This window comes from Acomys russatus, chromosome 25 (genome assembly GCF_903995435.1).
Source record: "Acomys russatus chromosome 25, mAcoRus1.1, whole genome shotgun sequence".
NCBI classification, from domain to species: Eukaryota; Metazoa; Chordata; class Mammalia; order Rodentia; family Muridae; genus Acomys; species Acomys russatus.
In genome coordinates, this window is record NC_067161.1 from 4033452 (window position 1) to 4048878 (window position 15427).

General features: G+C 48.0%; 1 protein-coding gene across 8 annotated transcripts in view; it reads right to left on the reverse strand.

The window, feature by feature from the left end:
• The window catches only part of Clec16a (C-type lectin domain containing 16A), a 188686-nt gene that overhangs the window by 146426 nt on the left and 26833 nt on the right, over positions 1 to 15427 (reverse strand). For all 8 annotated transcript variants that reach the window (XM_051168138.1, XM_051168139.1, XM_051168137.1 and 5 more), the window contains 3 exons: positions 13873 to 14047; positions 12555 to 12608; positions 9595 to 9708 (listed from right to left, as the gene is read on the reverse strand). In XM_051168138.1, coding sequence (XP_051024095.1) covers positions 9595 to 9708; positions 12555 to 12608; positions 13873 to 14047 — 343 coding nt within the window. The remainder of the gene's footprint in view (positions 1 to 9594; positions 9709 to 12554; positions 12609 to 13872; positions 14048 to 15427) is intronic.

Here is a 15427-nt window from a genome sequence, read left to right on the forward strand (position 1 = left end):
GCATGAGGGAAGGGGAACAGAAAGAAAGGGAGGAAGGAGGGAGGGCAAACAGTAGCCACTGTACACATGCGGCACAACAGCCACCCTTCCCTTCCCAGCCTCAAAGGAAAACACAAAGAGAAAAGCCAACTGTGGGAATTAATGCAAGGGGAGGAGTGAGGCTCACTATGAACAAAATACACTGTGTTAAAGTTCTCAAAGAACAAAAATAAGTTTTTTTTTTTTTTTAAGGATGAATTCAGATAGGTAAAGGTACATGCCTTTAGTCCTAGCACTCAGAGGCAGAAATATCTCTATGAATTTGAGGCAGCCAGCCTGGTCTACATAGTGAGTTCCAAGCCAGCAGGGCTATATGATCAGACCCTGTCTCTAAAAAAGGGAGGAAAAAGCAAGACCGTTCAGGATAGCCAGGTACTGGGGGTGGGATACAGGGGAAATTTTATGTCTCTAAAAATGCAATTATCCAGCAATAGCTGGAAACACCTTAAGGTCCATGGATGAGGAGGGGTTACATATTTCTGGTAGGCCCATTGCTGGAGTGGGAATCCATGTAGGTGTAGGCAATAAAGACTGAAGTCTAGCCCTATGAAATAGCCCAATGGGTAAAGCACTTACTGAGCTGCTGACCGGCCTGCATGGCCTCCACTTCAGGCTGGGATGGAAAGGACCTAGAACTCAAAGCCAGGATGGAACCACATGCTCCGGTCCACCTCCCTGGTAAGAGCCAAGTCATGGCCACTGATAGCCACTATCCCCCTGTGGGCCTCAATTTCCATATCCACCAGGGGTCATGGCATCAGCTTCTCCCTTGAGTGCTGCTGAGACATATGAGAGACAGCCACACTCTCTTCACTCTTCCTGGAAGTACTTCTCCCCTAATGCTGGTAAGTACTTGAGAGAGAGCCCCACACTGATATGGGTACTCTGCACATATGTGGAGGAACTGGCATTTGGTCACCTCACACTACAACACAGAGAGCCAGGATCTAATCCAGAAAGTCTGGCACCAGTGCCACCAGGCCTCTGCTCTTTTCCATAGCATTTGCTGGGCTAGCCAATGAGCAAGCCTCTAGAAGCATCAAGGGAAAGGCTGAGCCATGATCTGGGTGCACATGATGGTGCACATGGGAGGGTGAGGCACAAGGACTGAGAGTTCAAGGCCAGGGCAGCCTGGGCTACTTGTAGAGACCTGGTCTACCAGGCAATAAATAGCTTAAATCAAGTGCACATGTGGTGAACAGGAAACGCAAGTACTATGTTGAACAAATGCTTGTGAGTTTTATTTGTTTTGGGTTTGTTGGTAGAGCTGGAGATGGAACTCGGGGCTTCATACATGCCACACAAATGCTTGATCGCTGAATTAGCACATTTTAGTCTTCATTTTGCATTTGAAAATGCAATATATACAGAGACTAAAACTCACAGAAGCCACAGTGGCCTAGGTTTACATCAACTGTAACCAAAGGCACCATAGCACCTGGCTTTCCACTGGCTGTGGCAAGACTGTTCTCATTTAAGAAGGAGACATCAACAGCATAAACACTGGGCTGATGGATGGACACACAGGTTCCATGCCAAGAAGCTGAGTGACATGGGGCTGCTGAACCCAAGCCCAATCACACATCCAGAATGAGTGACTGCAACCACATTAGGGTGGTGATTTGAAAACGCAGCACTGGAGGGTCTCACTGACAACAGTCATTCACCTGGAATCAGAACAGCCTAGCCAGGGTGGCACTCTCTCCACCCTAGGCCATCTTCTCCTTTCCACTGCCAGCCTAGCTCTAACACCCTGCCTGGCACTGTCTCTGGCATTCAAACAAGAGATTAATGAATTTCAAACCAGCCTCTTCACGCAATCCAAGATCTCACATGCCCTCACTGGAGAATGACATGCTAAGCGGTTAACTGATCTCTTCAGGCAGTGTGCTTTACTCATCATGCTCTCCTGGAAAGCACCATGGTCTCCTGGACAGCGCTCGCCATCACTCCTGTCAGCCCAGGACACTGTGTTCTTACATCGCATCCAACCAGACATAGCCATCAGGGCCCATGAAAGAGCCTAGGCAGCACCCACCTAGGGCTCAGGCTCAACTCTAGCAGTCCCAAAGGGACACATATTCAACCTCTAGAACTCTGGGCTTCCTTGTGGGGAGACTGGGACGCAGTACTACTTTGATCTCTAGCGGAAAAGCATAAGACACAAAATGCCCTGCCTTTTATGAAGGGAAAAACAGCCCTTCTGCCAGTCCCAGGGCCTAGGCTCCCCTCTGCCCTATGTTTGACTGAGCTCCCTCTGCCACTAGTTCCTAGAAGACTTTGCTCTCTGACCTGTTTGCAGTCCTTCGGGAGGACTTCCCTATGTCACCTATGTCACACAGGTCTTACATCTACAAGCTCATTTGCTGTCTGTCCCTCATCCCAGAGAGTCAGGATGAGGACACGTGACTTATTCATTCTGGTTCCCCCAGACAAGTGCAGCAGCAGCAGCAGCCTATACTATGTATGTAAGTGCTCAGTGAACACTCCAAGTAAGCACAAAGCATTATGAGCCCTGGCTGGCCCCTTTTCTCTGCATCAGGGACAGGGAGGAACAGTAAGACAGCCCCAGAGTAAGAATACTCTGCCCTTGAAAACAGCTAAAAGGTCAACTGCTTCCAACCAAGGTTACTGTTGTTTATCCCATGTTATAAAAATGCCTACACAAGAAATAGGAGGCTAAGGAATGAGAAGCTGGGGGGCTCTCCTCTACCCGACGTCTCCACTGGTAACTCCACACTGCTTTGGGAAGCCTTTCCAGTCACTTCCACTGGATGACTGTATGCACCCAATCTGATGATGTTAACGATCTGCTGCCATTTTGTTTACTTGGAAGGCTCACCTAGGGGATGCCCTGCTCTTCCCAGAATGTTCGATGGGAAACCACTGCAGGCTACCTCAAATGAGGCCTCCCCAGTGCATTGCAGCTGGATCTTGTAAGTCCTCGATTTATGTGGCTTTTGTTTGCTTTCACAATCAGGCTACTACAGTGGTCTCCAGTGGACGACGTTTTGCCACCTATCTGATGTTTCTCTGTCTACTACTTGCTATTGACTCTTTTGATTCTGTTTTGGTATATAGTTAATAAATTCTCTCATCCAAAGCTGAAAGCAAGGCACTGTAGATCATTCTCTGGACCAGAAAGAACATTCACCAATGAGGCTTTAAAATTTGTTTGCAAGTTAAAAGAAAGGCCTTCCAGGGTGAGGTGTTGACAGCCCAGCAAGTGGCCAGCAGCAACCAATCTCAGGCCAGTTTGGATCTGCTGAGCACATGGCATCAGAAATCAATCCACCTCCCAGGAGAGCTACACGCCCCTCAGGAATGTAGAGTAAATGCTGACCCTGTCCCACAGTCCCCCAACAGGTAAAACACACAAACCACAGCGAGAAGGTTTCTTTGTTTCTGTGGCTTGTCCCAGATGAGGTATGACTGCTTCACACTTCATCACAGGACACATGCCAGCCCCTGGGAACACACTGATGGAGGAAAAGGACCACGGTCCCCTCTATCAGTACCTGAGTCCTCCAGTGGCCCACAAGGCTCCACATGCCCTCACCAGCCTAATCTCTACTTCATACACCTTGCTGTGGCACTCCTCACCATTCCTCCAACTCCAGACACACACATCATGACACTCTCAGCCAGCAAGCACATACCCCAGAGAAGCCGGGCTCCTGCGGTCTCAGGTGCTGGCCCTCCACACCTTATCCTGAAAGAGTTCTCTGCTGAGCAGAGACCCAGCTCCTAGGATGGCAGGAGCCACAAAGAGAAGCACAGCTACTACACAGGTGCACAGGCACTCTTGGGGCCCTGGGAATCATCTGGGGACCTTCTAACGAGCTCACCTGTCACCTATAGAGACAGTCAATGACTACTTTAGGAGGGGATATCTATTCTGTCTCTTTGCCCATATTCTGAACTCCCAGCCGGCCAGCCCTGACACATAAGTGAGTGGTAAAATATCTGCATCATCTAGAGGTGAACCTGGTGGTTAAGTTAGAAAGCACAGAGTGCACACTGTCACCATAGCAGTGTCTGTCTAATCTTGGCAGCCTCTGTCACTGTTGTCACTGTTGATGCTTCTCCTCTTCATGCCTTTGCCTGCTTCTGCAGTGCTTCCCCAGGCACCTGCTGACTATGCTTCAGTTCAGACAAGAGCATGCCAGCCCATGGAGGTAGGCCCTACTAAGGGGTGAGGCTACTGCACAGCTTCACTTAATAGTCCTGCAGTAACTGGGGCTAGACTTAAGAACAAACACTACACGCAGCAAGGAACCTTTGACACAAAGCCATGCTTGCTACTCTAAGGGTAAAGGCAATGAGACTGAGGCTGAAGACCTGGACTAACTCAACTTGAGATACCTAGGACTTGAGGCGCTGCGGAGGGCAGCTGCAGAGCACTCGGCTGCCTCCGAATGGAGCATGTAAATAGCACAAGAAACAGCTTTCTCTGAGTTTCTCCCAAACCTCACAGGGCGGGCTCAAAAGTGACTCCTGCTCCAAGACTCTTCACAACAGAGTCACAAGGGCCCCGTGACTCTGCCACCTCTGCCCTCACTGCCTCATCTATTCCTGCACTGAGTACCCTTGAGCCTATCCAGCAAGCCCTATGACAGCACAGGCGTCTCTGATCACAGGGTGGGAAGCCAGTGAGCTATGGGAGCCATGTAGAGAGGATGCAAAGACTAAGGACATTGTGCCATTGAAAAAGATGGGAAAAGACCTGCTCTGTCGGTGGCACACGCCTGTAATTCCAGTCTGTAATTCAGGGAGGCAGAGGCAGGTGGATCACTATGAGTTCAAGGCCAGCCTGGTCCACAAAGCGAGTCCAGGACAGTCAAGGTTACACAGAGAAACTCTGTCTTGAAAAACCAAAAAAGAAAACCAAAACCAAAACCAAAAACTAACCAACCAAACAACAACAACAAAAGCAGTGCTCCATAGGGCACACACTCATGAGGTTAAAGCAGAAAGATATTGAAGCCAAGACCAACCAGCCCAAGCTATGCATGCAGTAAGTTAAATGTGAGCCTGGACTATATAGTGACCCTGTCTTTGGTGGCAGGGAACACCTACAAGCAATGAAGCACATCCCTAATTTCAACCCATCCTCACTTTGCAAACCTTGGAAGAGGCTAGCTTCTGAGTTGCTATGCTTGGTGGTGGTTTGAATGAGAATGGCCCCACAGGCTCACTTATTTGAATGTTTAGTTCCCAGATGGTGGATAATTTAGGAAGGATTAGGAGGTGTGGTCATGTTGGAGAAGGAGTGCCACTCAGGGTAGGATTCGGGTTTCAAAGCCCACACACCAGGCCCAGTCTCACTCTCTCTGCCTCCAACTTGCACAAGAGGTAAGCTCTCAACTCCTGCTCCAGCGCCATGCCTCCCTGCCTGCTGCCTTGCTCCCCATCATGATGTTCATGGACCAACCCTCTGAAACTGTAAGCAAGCCCACCAGTCAATGCTTCCTCTTAGAAGTTGCCTTGGTCACACAGTCTTTTCAAAGCAATATGAAAGTAACTGAGACAGCACATATCCTCTGAAAGGAACTATTTGCTCTGCATCAGAATCCCAGAGGGAGCTGTTCCTCAGCAGGAGTCATAGGATGGTAATGCACGTGGGAATTTCAATTAGACATTTATCTGGCTATGCTGATGTGTGTTAAATTTAACCCTAAATTATAGGCCTTCAGAGTAATTCTGTCTCCCCTCCGCTTCTCTCCAATTTTGGTTTGGGTTTGTGAGAGAGCTGCTGGTAAGAATGAAACAATGCCAGTAACTTATCTACAAACTACAGGAAGGAGAAAGTAGGGTAAAAAAGACCAAGAAACTTAAAACAAGTCTGACCAACCACATCCGAGCCAGGCAGGAAACAATAGGAGACTGTTCTCACTGACAGGAAGGAAGGCAGCTTGCACAGGACTATTGTTAAACAAGTCACAAATGGCCGTCCTCTTGTCAGCCATTCTAGGATTTCAAGTGCTGACATCAGAAGGCGGGGCTCTGATCTCACATTCACAGAGAAACCAGCCTTTCCTGTGCCAGCTCCTTCAGTTCAGCCCCTCAAACAACCTGTAGGTGTATCTCCCACAAAGGCGGCTGGAGCTCTGCCCCAAGAGGAGACCGTGGGGAGAAAGGATAGGCCTCCTGAGATCCACTCAACAGAGGGCTCTTCTGAGAGTGGCCAGTCAGTTTGCGCTGTGCTGCTGCTTAAGCTGCAAACCAGAGTCTGTCTGCCGTGCCCTACTTGTGGTCAGGTACTGTAGTTCTGTAGACATCACCATGGGATAAAACCAGGACAATCTCTCTGTATTATTTCTTACAGCTGCATACAAATCTACAATCACCTCAGTAAAAAATGTCCCTTAGAAGTCTGCACACACTAGCAGATGAATTAATAAAGCAATGGGTACAAATAAATGATTACTGTATGCTTAATCATAATGGAACACTTACACCATCACCTTCAAAGTTCAAGAAACATCATGGAGAAGGTGGGGGAAATGCAGAGCTCGAAGATGCAGTAGTGTGCTACAGAAGACTGTGAGTCCCAAGCACAACACTGCACTCAGGAGCTTATAATTGCTGGGGTGGCCTGCGTAAAACCTGACCCACCAAAGTTCTATCATGGAGTCGGGGGACTCACGAGGCCCCACCTCTCCTCAATGACATATAGGTTGCTTGGAGGAGAGGTTCAGCCTCCAAAGGCCCTGGTCCTCCGTGAGGACTTCCTCGCAGTAATGTAATAGTTGCTGGGAAGGGAGAAACCTTTTCTTCAGTGGTTTAGCCACTGGTAAGATGTCCATGCTCCTGTATGGAGCTCTACTGAAACTCCGTGGTCATTAGGAGAAATAAAAAAGGAAGTGGAAGCAGAAGGGCGCTAGTTAGGAAACGGAAGCAGGTCATCAAGGGTGAGTTGGAGACAAGAGAGTGCAATAGGGGTTGGGTATGAGAAAATGTTTTATATGCATGTATGAAAGTGTCATAATGAAACCTGTTATGTATAATCAATATATGACAATAAGAAACACAAAATTAAAAAGATAGGTATATACATATAATACATTATTCAGCTTTTAAAATCTAGGGAAATTTGGCAATAGATAGAAAAATGGATAAACCTTGAGGGCACCATTCTACATGTAGTAAACCAATAACAAAACAGAAATATTACAGGACTCCACTTCTTTACATAGTACCTAAGAGCATCAGACTCACAGAAGCAGAGGGTGGGACGTTGTTGGCAAAGCCATGGAAGTAGAAAAGGTTCAAGAGGAATGCAGTTCAGTTTTGCAGGAGGCTCTGGAGCACATGGTGAGCACACTGGTCTGCCCTTGAGTGAGTTGGCAACAATAATACACCATGTGTTGAAAGGCTTGATAAGGGCTGGGAGACGGTTCAGTTGAAGTGTTTGCCAGGCAAGCACCAGGACTTAACTTTGAGTCCCCAGCAGCACATCAGAAACTGGCATCATGGTGAGTACCTGTCCCCGAGAGCTGGGGAGGCATGGAAAGAGTGTTTGCTGGAGCCCACTAACCAGCCAATCTTGCTGAATTAGTGAGCTCTAGGTTCAGTGAGAGCCTTGTCACAAAGAAACCAAGAAAGTAGAAAGCAACTGAGGAAGACATATGACATTAACCTTTGTCCTTGGCACGCACAAGCACATACATGCATGCTTCCATATCACAAGCATGCGGACACACATACAACAGGTTAAGAGGGTGAAACCCATGTTAAATGTTCTTGCCACAAAGCAAAAATGGTCTTGTCACTGTGAAAACCAGCACCTCAAAGAACTCTGGGCTCATCTTGCGACCTGAGTGTAACTCAGCACTGCTGAGGGAAGACATTCTGGGAAGAGCCTGGACAACTATACTGGGCCTGGAAATGGTGTCAAACAGACTTCAAAAGGCCCTAAGCCATGTTAAATTCTTACTAATATAAATGGAGTGTCAATCAGCAGCAGGCTAGGAGGGGACCAGGAAGGAACATAAACAACAAACACACGTCTCTGGGGGTAGCCTCTGAGAAGTTCACATGACAGGGCAGACTGTCTGACCACTCCCTAATCTCCACAAGTCTGGGCTCATAAACGAAACTTTACATTTCAATGCTGGCAACTCCTAGAACTTTCTTTTGAACACTTGGAAGAACAAACCAAGCAGGCTGGTGGGTCAGGCTGCAATCTGCTGGGCACTGGCCTAGCACTTGGGACCTATGTTCTCTCTATCCTTGCTGGCAGCCCTGGAACCCAGCTTACTTCCTCTGGGTTCTAAGTGGGTCAAACAACTTGTCCATGGCTATCCAGCTCATAGGGGCTGGACAGCTGATGGGGCTCTGCTGTTTGTGCTGAGCTGGTACTGCATCACTGTGTTCATTCCGCAAAAAGCTACTTAAGAACTGAAAGGTCTAAAGAGGGGGCTCAGCAATTAAGAACACGTGATGCTCTCACAGAGGACCAGGGTTCAGTTCCCAGCACCTATGGTAGGTGGCTACCAACCACTTGTAACTCCAGCTCCATGGGATCTAACATCCTCTTCTGGCCTCCACAGGTACCTGCACATATGTGTGCACCCACAAAAGCCTTCCATTTATGGGATCACACTGCACTCATGCATGCAGGTATGACAACACAGATTCTACTACACCCCACATGTTCATGTGGGCTTCCTGCTGGAACACCACACCAATAATGAGATCTCATGCAACAGTCCTGGTACAAGATGCTCCCTGCTTCTCTCAGATGCCTGTCATGTCACAGCCCATGCAATCACAGACATGATAGTAGCCACCAGAAACTCATAACTGAGGAGCCAGGTGATAGATGTGGTAAGGACACAGGTGGGCTTGGGGGAGGGGTGAGAGCCCAGGCAGCATGGGGCTCAGGACACATGACCAGAATAGGGGGAAGGATGAAATCAAAGTACTCTGACAAGCAGGAAAGACTCCAGGTAGTCACAGTAGTGGCCCAGGTGTTTCCCTTCCTAGTGTGTAAAGTACAACTCTAAGCTCTGTAGAACCCAACATGGCTAGGCATGGTCAAGAACTTCCACTTCTATGGAAACATAAGATGACTTGAGATTATGGCATCCACACTCACCAGAATGGCTTCAGGCCGGGTGGGACAGCAGCTGCGCACACAGAAAAGCTATCCAAATTGCTGTATCGGAACACCCTGCTGTTTTCACACTGGACCTGTGACATTCATGGACGGTCACTACCCAACCACTGTGGACATATGTGCCTAGATAGGTTATTCTCTCGGCTCTCATTCTGTATCAGAAACACTGCCTTGTACACACAACATCTCAGGACCAAGAATTAGATAATCCATTCTGCAATATCCGATTGATAAAATCCACTGTTTATGCTGGACTCCAGATTTCCCCAGGTACACATCTAAAGACTATGACTAGGTTCCCTGTGTCCCAAACCACCTGACACATCATCACTAATGTGTAATAAATTGTTTTTTAATTTCAGAGAAATATGAATTATCAAAGCAAGTACTGTTTCTTATCAAAGTGTAGAGACTGCCCCAGAGCGACTTACAGAACTCCTGGGAACATGCTGTGCAGCCTTTGCATATGTCTCAGATAGATCACCGTTCAGAATGACTTCAGCCAGAGAGCTCACCAGCGGGGCGTGATGTACAATGAGGAAGACCTGGTGAGAGGGAGAACAGGGTATGTCCTGAGGAGCTCGGTCCTCCTCTCCTCCTTCCTGATCCACAATTCCCGTGCTGAGGATGGTCCCATCACAGAGAGAGCAGCCCCTCAATGCTGAGGGTTCTTCTCCACCCCTCTGTCTGTTTGGCTAGCTGTTCTTCATCAGGAGTGCACCTACCATCGCTGCTCAAGAGCAGCTCTGTGGGAAGGAAGCAGCCCGGCCAGCACTCTCCTTCCTTTCTGTGGCATGCTAGTGCCCAGTTCCATATAAGAAGAGTGGCAAAGGAGCAGTGATGGTGAGATTCCAACACTGGAATTGTCCCAAGCCCTGCTGTGGGTTTCAGCATGCTGGGGTCACGCAGTGTTGCAGGTAGAAGCCACAGGAGCCAGAGGTAGATCCAGTCAGACTGGCATGTAGAGCAGAAAGCTCTGGTTGTTACCTACCTTCTTGCTTCCTGCTTAGATGAATGGCCTTAGGAATCAGGGTGCTCCAAGCTGACCTATCCAATTAGGCCTGAACACACCCACTACCTTGTTTTAAAATGTAAAGGTTGGCCAGTAAGATGGTCACAGCATGCCTGATGACCTGAGTTCAATACCCACAACACAACGTAGGACAGAACTGACTATTCAAAGTTGTCCCCTGATCTCTACATGCACACCATGGTGTATGTGCTAACGCCTACTTCATGCATATACGCACTAATAATAAATCTTAAAAATGTAAAGGCAATAAATGTAGTATAGTGTGTGGTATATCTACCACATACCTGAGTCCCTGGCAGGTGAACAGATCCTAGAAGACAGATCTCTATCTATGGACTGACCCCCGCCCATGGACAGATCACTGCCTATGAACTGATCACTGCCTACGGATGGATTCTGCCTGTGGGCAAATCTCTGAAGACAGAGGGTTCCCTGCAGATTAACAGATCCTTGTAAATACTGCATGCAGCGCTCATTTTCCTGGCTTTGAGCCAGGAGTCTGGCTGGCTGTACCACGTTCTTAAGGTGAGAGGCAGCTGTTTTGGGGACAGCATCACCTAAATTGATGCCGCTACAGTGAGTTTTCATAGCAGCCAGGCTAAAGATATTCATAAGCACGCATCAACTTTATATGGATACAGATGCTTTTAAAGCACAGCATTGAAACTGGACTTTAAATTTTTACACATTTAGGCAACATTATAATTAAGCTAAATAAAGTGTAAGAGAAGAAGGGCTCAAGATTTCTCTTTCTCTCTCTCTCTCTCTTTCTTTCTTTTCTTTCTCTTTCTTCCATGAAGTCACAAGATCTGCCTGTATCTGCCTCATGAATACTGGAATTAAAGACATGAGCCACCACACCCAGCAAGGGCTCAAGACTTTTAACTTAATTTTTGTTTTACATTCATTTATTTTGGGGGGACATGTGAGCACCATGGCAAGCATGTGGACATCCGAGAACAGATAGAGGGAGGAGGTTCTTTCCTTCTTCCATGTAGGCTCCAGGGATCATACCTGGTTCCTCAGACTTGTCCTCAGGAAGTTTACAAGCTAAGCTATTTTGCTAGCCCAAGCCTTTTAATTTAGAAGAGATCTTTCTAAGGGCTATGAAATCTGAAGAACAATGAATTAAAGTTATGTGGTTTGTGAGATACTGAAAGAAAACAATTAGGTGCCTGGGCCATGAGCCCTTTGCTAAGACAGTAAGAGGTGCTGCTCAGAGGAGAGGCTGAGGAGCAGCCGCAGGAGCTACTGAGCACACGCCTCAGAGGAGAACCTGCCTGTGATGCTCCACCAGCTGACAGACATGAGAATGAGGTTCTTGGTTGGACTCCTGTAACTGGGCAAGCTAAGCTTGTTTGGATCCTGCCAGACTCCCAGAATTCCCAGTAGGCAATGCTGGCAGGTCTGTAATGAGTCGGCACAAAGGGCTGCCAGGAGAAGCTGTCCTGTGCTGAGGCTGATGGTACAGAGGGGCCTGAGACAGAGCAGGCCTCACTGAGGCAGAACAAATAGAGACTCTAGAGCAAGGCTCCAGGATGCGAGCAGTGGTCAGGCAATGTCTGGATCCAATCAACCTCCCCACTGTGAGAAGATGGTAGCTGAACCTTTTCTCAGGCCAGCAGGAACCAGCATCACCCCAAACTTGAAACAGCAGGTGAAGAAGGGACTCTCACTAAAGGGAATCAACCCTGGTACCATGGCAGACATAGAAACAGAGCTCTAAGTGAAAATCTGGCTACTTACAGCCGGGTGAAGTGGCCCACGAATCTGGACTACAGTAATAAAAATATTTCTAAAGTTATATAACAGGGTCACCATGGAGTTTTTCCCCTTCTTGTAAATATTACATAACTATAAGACGTGAGGGAGGAAACAGTTGTTTAAGGAGGGAGGCAGGCAAACGGGCTTGAGACTCAAATCTCAGGCTATGATTGCTCTGAGATCCCTTTAGAAGGGCTCTGGAGCCAGAACCATCACAGTCGCACTGCAGTCAGCCCTGGCAAGGTTACATGCTAGACCATGGCGCTGAATGCACAGTCGCCTAGCACTTGGAGTGCATGTCTGAGCACCATGAACACAAACCACAGAGCCCACATCTCCAGGGGATGGAGAGCACGAGCCAGCTGTTTGGGAAGCCTCACCTAGAAATCAACAGCATGGATTCCTGGCAGCACTCCCCTTTACTTTCCATCTTCCACCATGAGGTTAAGCCCTACTTGGTCCGTAAAAATTAGGACATTCTTCCTTTGTGTTGGAACTTTATTTCAGGACAGGGGCCACAGAGCTGGATAGGTACCTTGTACACAGCACAGGACCCCATATATATAGCAGACATTGGAGCCAGAGCAAACATACCTGGGAGAGAAGATAGAGGGACACTGGCAGGCTGATCTTTGGCCGTTCTCCTCCCTAGTAAGGATAGAAGAAGAGGTGGCTCAGGTCACAAAAGGCAGACACAGAACATTAAAGACCACAAGTCCTCAGTTCAAACAAGAAGCAACCCTAGTGCATCCCCTTCCCCGCTGTGCTATCAAAAGCCTGCCATTCCCCTAGGAATCCCTGCCTTGGCAGCTGACCCAATGGAGGCACTTAATTACAAAGTTACAGCAATGCTTGTTTCCCAGCTGGGCACCGAGGCCCCAGAGGACAGTCCCTAGATCTACTTTCAGAAAGGAAGAAGCCTTCACAACATGGGGAAGGTGCGACTAGGGCCCTCTGGCCTCAACAACAAAAAACAGAAACAGAAAACAAATATACAACAACAAGCCCAGCTCATTGCGTGTGCTCAGCTCCAAAATGGCCCATGTCAGACCAGTCCTGAGAGGGAGGGATCTTTAGGCCACTGGTTTTGTGCCTTGTCCAAGGGAAAAGGCAGAAATGACTCCAACCCCAGGCTGCTCTCCAGCATGAGTTGGAGTCGTGGCTTCCTTTTGCTGGTTTTAGTTATTGGCGGGAAGAATGCCCATGTTCTAGATCCAAAAAGAAGGTGCATGCCCTTAGGGCACACTAACGAGGCCCCTTGCAGAGAGACAACTAGGGTTCTGCTGGATACATCTGTGTTTCCTTGCTCTCTCTCCCTCCAACCTTAACTGAAGGAACAACTGAAGCAGCTTTTCTCCTGGGGATTCCAGAACCGGCCACTCACTGCATCACTAAGAAACAAGTTATTCATGCCAATTCCCTGTCCTAACCCAGGCTTGCTGAACCGGAACCCCTGAGGTGAGATGGCATCCCAGGACATCACCATCCCCTGCTCCATGGAAGACTCAGGCTGACAACTTACATCTATTCAGGGTACTTTCCCCTGAGCATGCTACAGCACTTCCTATATGTTTCACAAGAAAAGTGTTGGTTGCTGCCTGGTAATTCTCTGAGAATTAGCTCTAGAGAGCACCAGAGAAATCTGTGGGGACAGCAGCACCTCAGGGAAGAGTACACAGGATGCAGCGGCTAAGTTCTAGGGTCTCTCACTTCCCTCTGATACCAGGAATTTTACACTTCCTGGTCACCCTCTCATCAAGAATGGAGGATGTGTGGGCTTTGAAAGGCCTTTCCCTAGGGTGTGAAGCTTGCTGCTCCCACTCCTACCCCCAAAAGAGGCTGCACCAGCCTAAGGCAGCACTATCCCTCTTGGAAGACACATCAGGAGGCAGTGGGTCAGCTGCAGACTCACCTTGTCCGGGTTCTCCAGCGAGTACACATAGAGCGGCAGGAAGAGCCTGTTGAGCAGGTGGTCTGTGAGCACATCATTGAGAAACTCACAGTTGATGATCAGGATGTCATTGAGATAGTGCAGGTGGTCCAGGTGCTCAGCCACCAGGTCACTCAGTTTCCCCCGATTCCGGTGCCTGCGAGAGAAATGTTCCTCTTAGCCCAGAGGCCAAGGCTTGATGCCTTCAGCATAAACAGAAGACACATATGGAGACACAATAACTCCCATATCCATTAGGTAAGCTAGTCAATTAGGTAAGCTAGTGCAGATAATCTCTTGATTATCTACAATCGGCCTGACAGGGAAACAGCAAAAGTGACTACACAGACCACTGAAAAACATTTTAGAACTCCTGGGGCTGGTTCCCTCTGATGGCCTTGGCACAGGCACCCCACAACTGCAGCTCCAAACAAGTAGGGGTAAGCTAAGCAAAGAAAAACACTGAGGCCTTTGTAGGAAGCCATTGCACGGGAGTAGTCTAGTCACTGGCCAACATGGTAAGGCTCCCCATGCCCCTCAGATGAACAGTAACCAATGGAGCCAGAATCCCACCAAGCCAAACACTCCAGAGGAATGGAATCACGGAGAAAGAAGGCTTACTCTGCCACAGCTCTGGCTACCACGTGGCAGGGACACAGAATAAAGACACACTCTTCCTTGAGACCCCACTAGAAGCCTGAAGCAAGCAACAACTGTGCTGCCTGTATTTCTAGGGAGCAGTCAAAAGGATGGAGTCAAAGCTGCCAGAAAGAGAGCTCACTTCCTCTAAAGCAGAAAGCAGGCAAAGAGCAATCAGCTGGGGGATAGGGCACTGCATTTGTATCAGCATCACTACTACCCAAGCAGATGGCCATTTCTGAAGTTAGGAACCTTGGCAGAGAAAAGCCAAAGAGAAGGTTCCAATGGGGCCACCACTAACAAACACCCATTACTGACATTTGGGACTTACCACCTTTGCATGGTTTTCTCTCTCTCACTAGACAATCTAAAATTTGTTTACTATCCTTCTAGAAGTAATGTGTATCAGGCAGGTAAGTAACAGCTGGTGTAGATTTGCTTTTACATTATTCAAAGCACTTATTCCATACTTTACTGGGTACCAATAGGAAAGCCACAGTGCAAAGTCCAAGCATAATAAAAATCTATGAACCCATCTCAGCAGAGATCCAGAACACACACAATGTTCCATACCGCCCCTTATGATGCCATCAAAAACTGACTTTAGTGGGCTTTTAACACACCTTATTTTTTTGTTTTTGTTTGTTTTGTTCTTCGAGACAGGGTTTCTCTGTGTAGCTCTGGCGGTCCTGGAACTCTCTTTGTAGAGCAGGCTAGGCTAGAACTCATAATAATCCACCTGCCTCTGCCTCTCCAGTGCTGGGATTAAAGGTGTGCAGTACCATACCAGTTCATACCTTAGTTTTTAATGGTTTCCTTTAAAAACACTTTACTGAAGTCATGTCCACAGGTGGGTTTAACAGCCATCTGTCAGATCCAGCCCAGCTACTCCCCAACC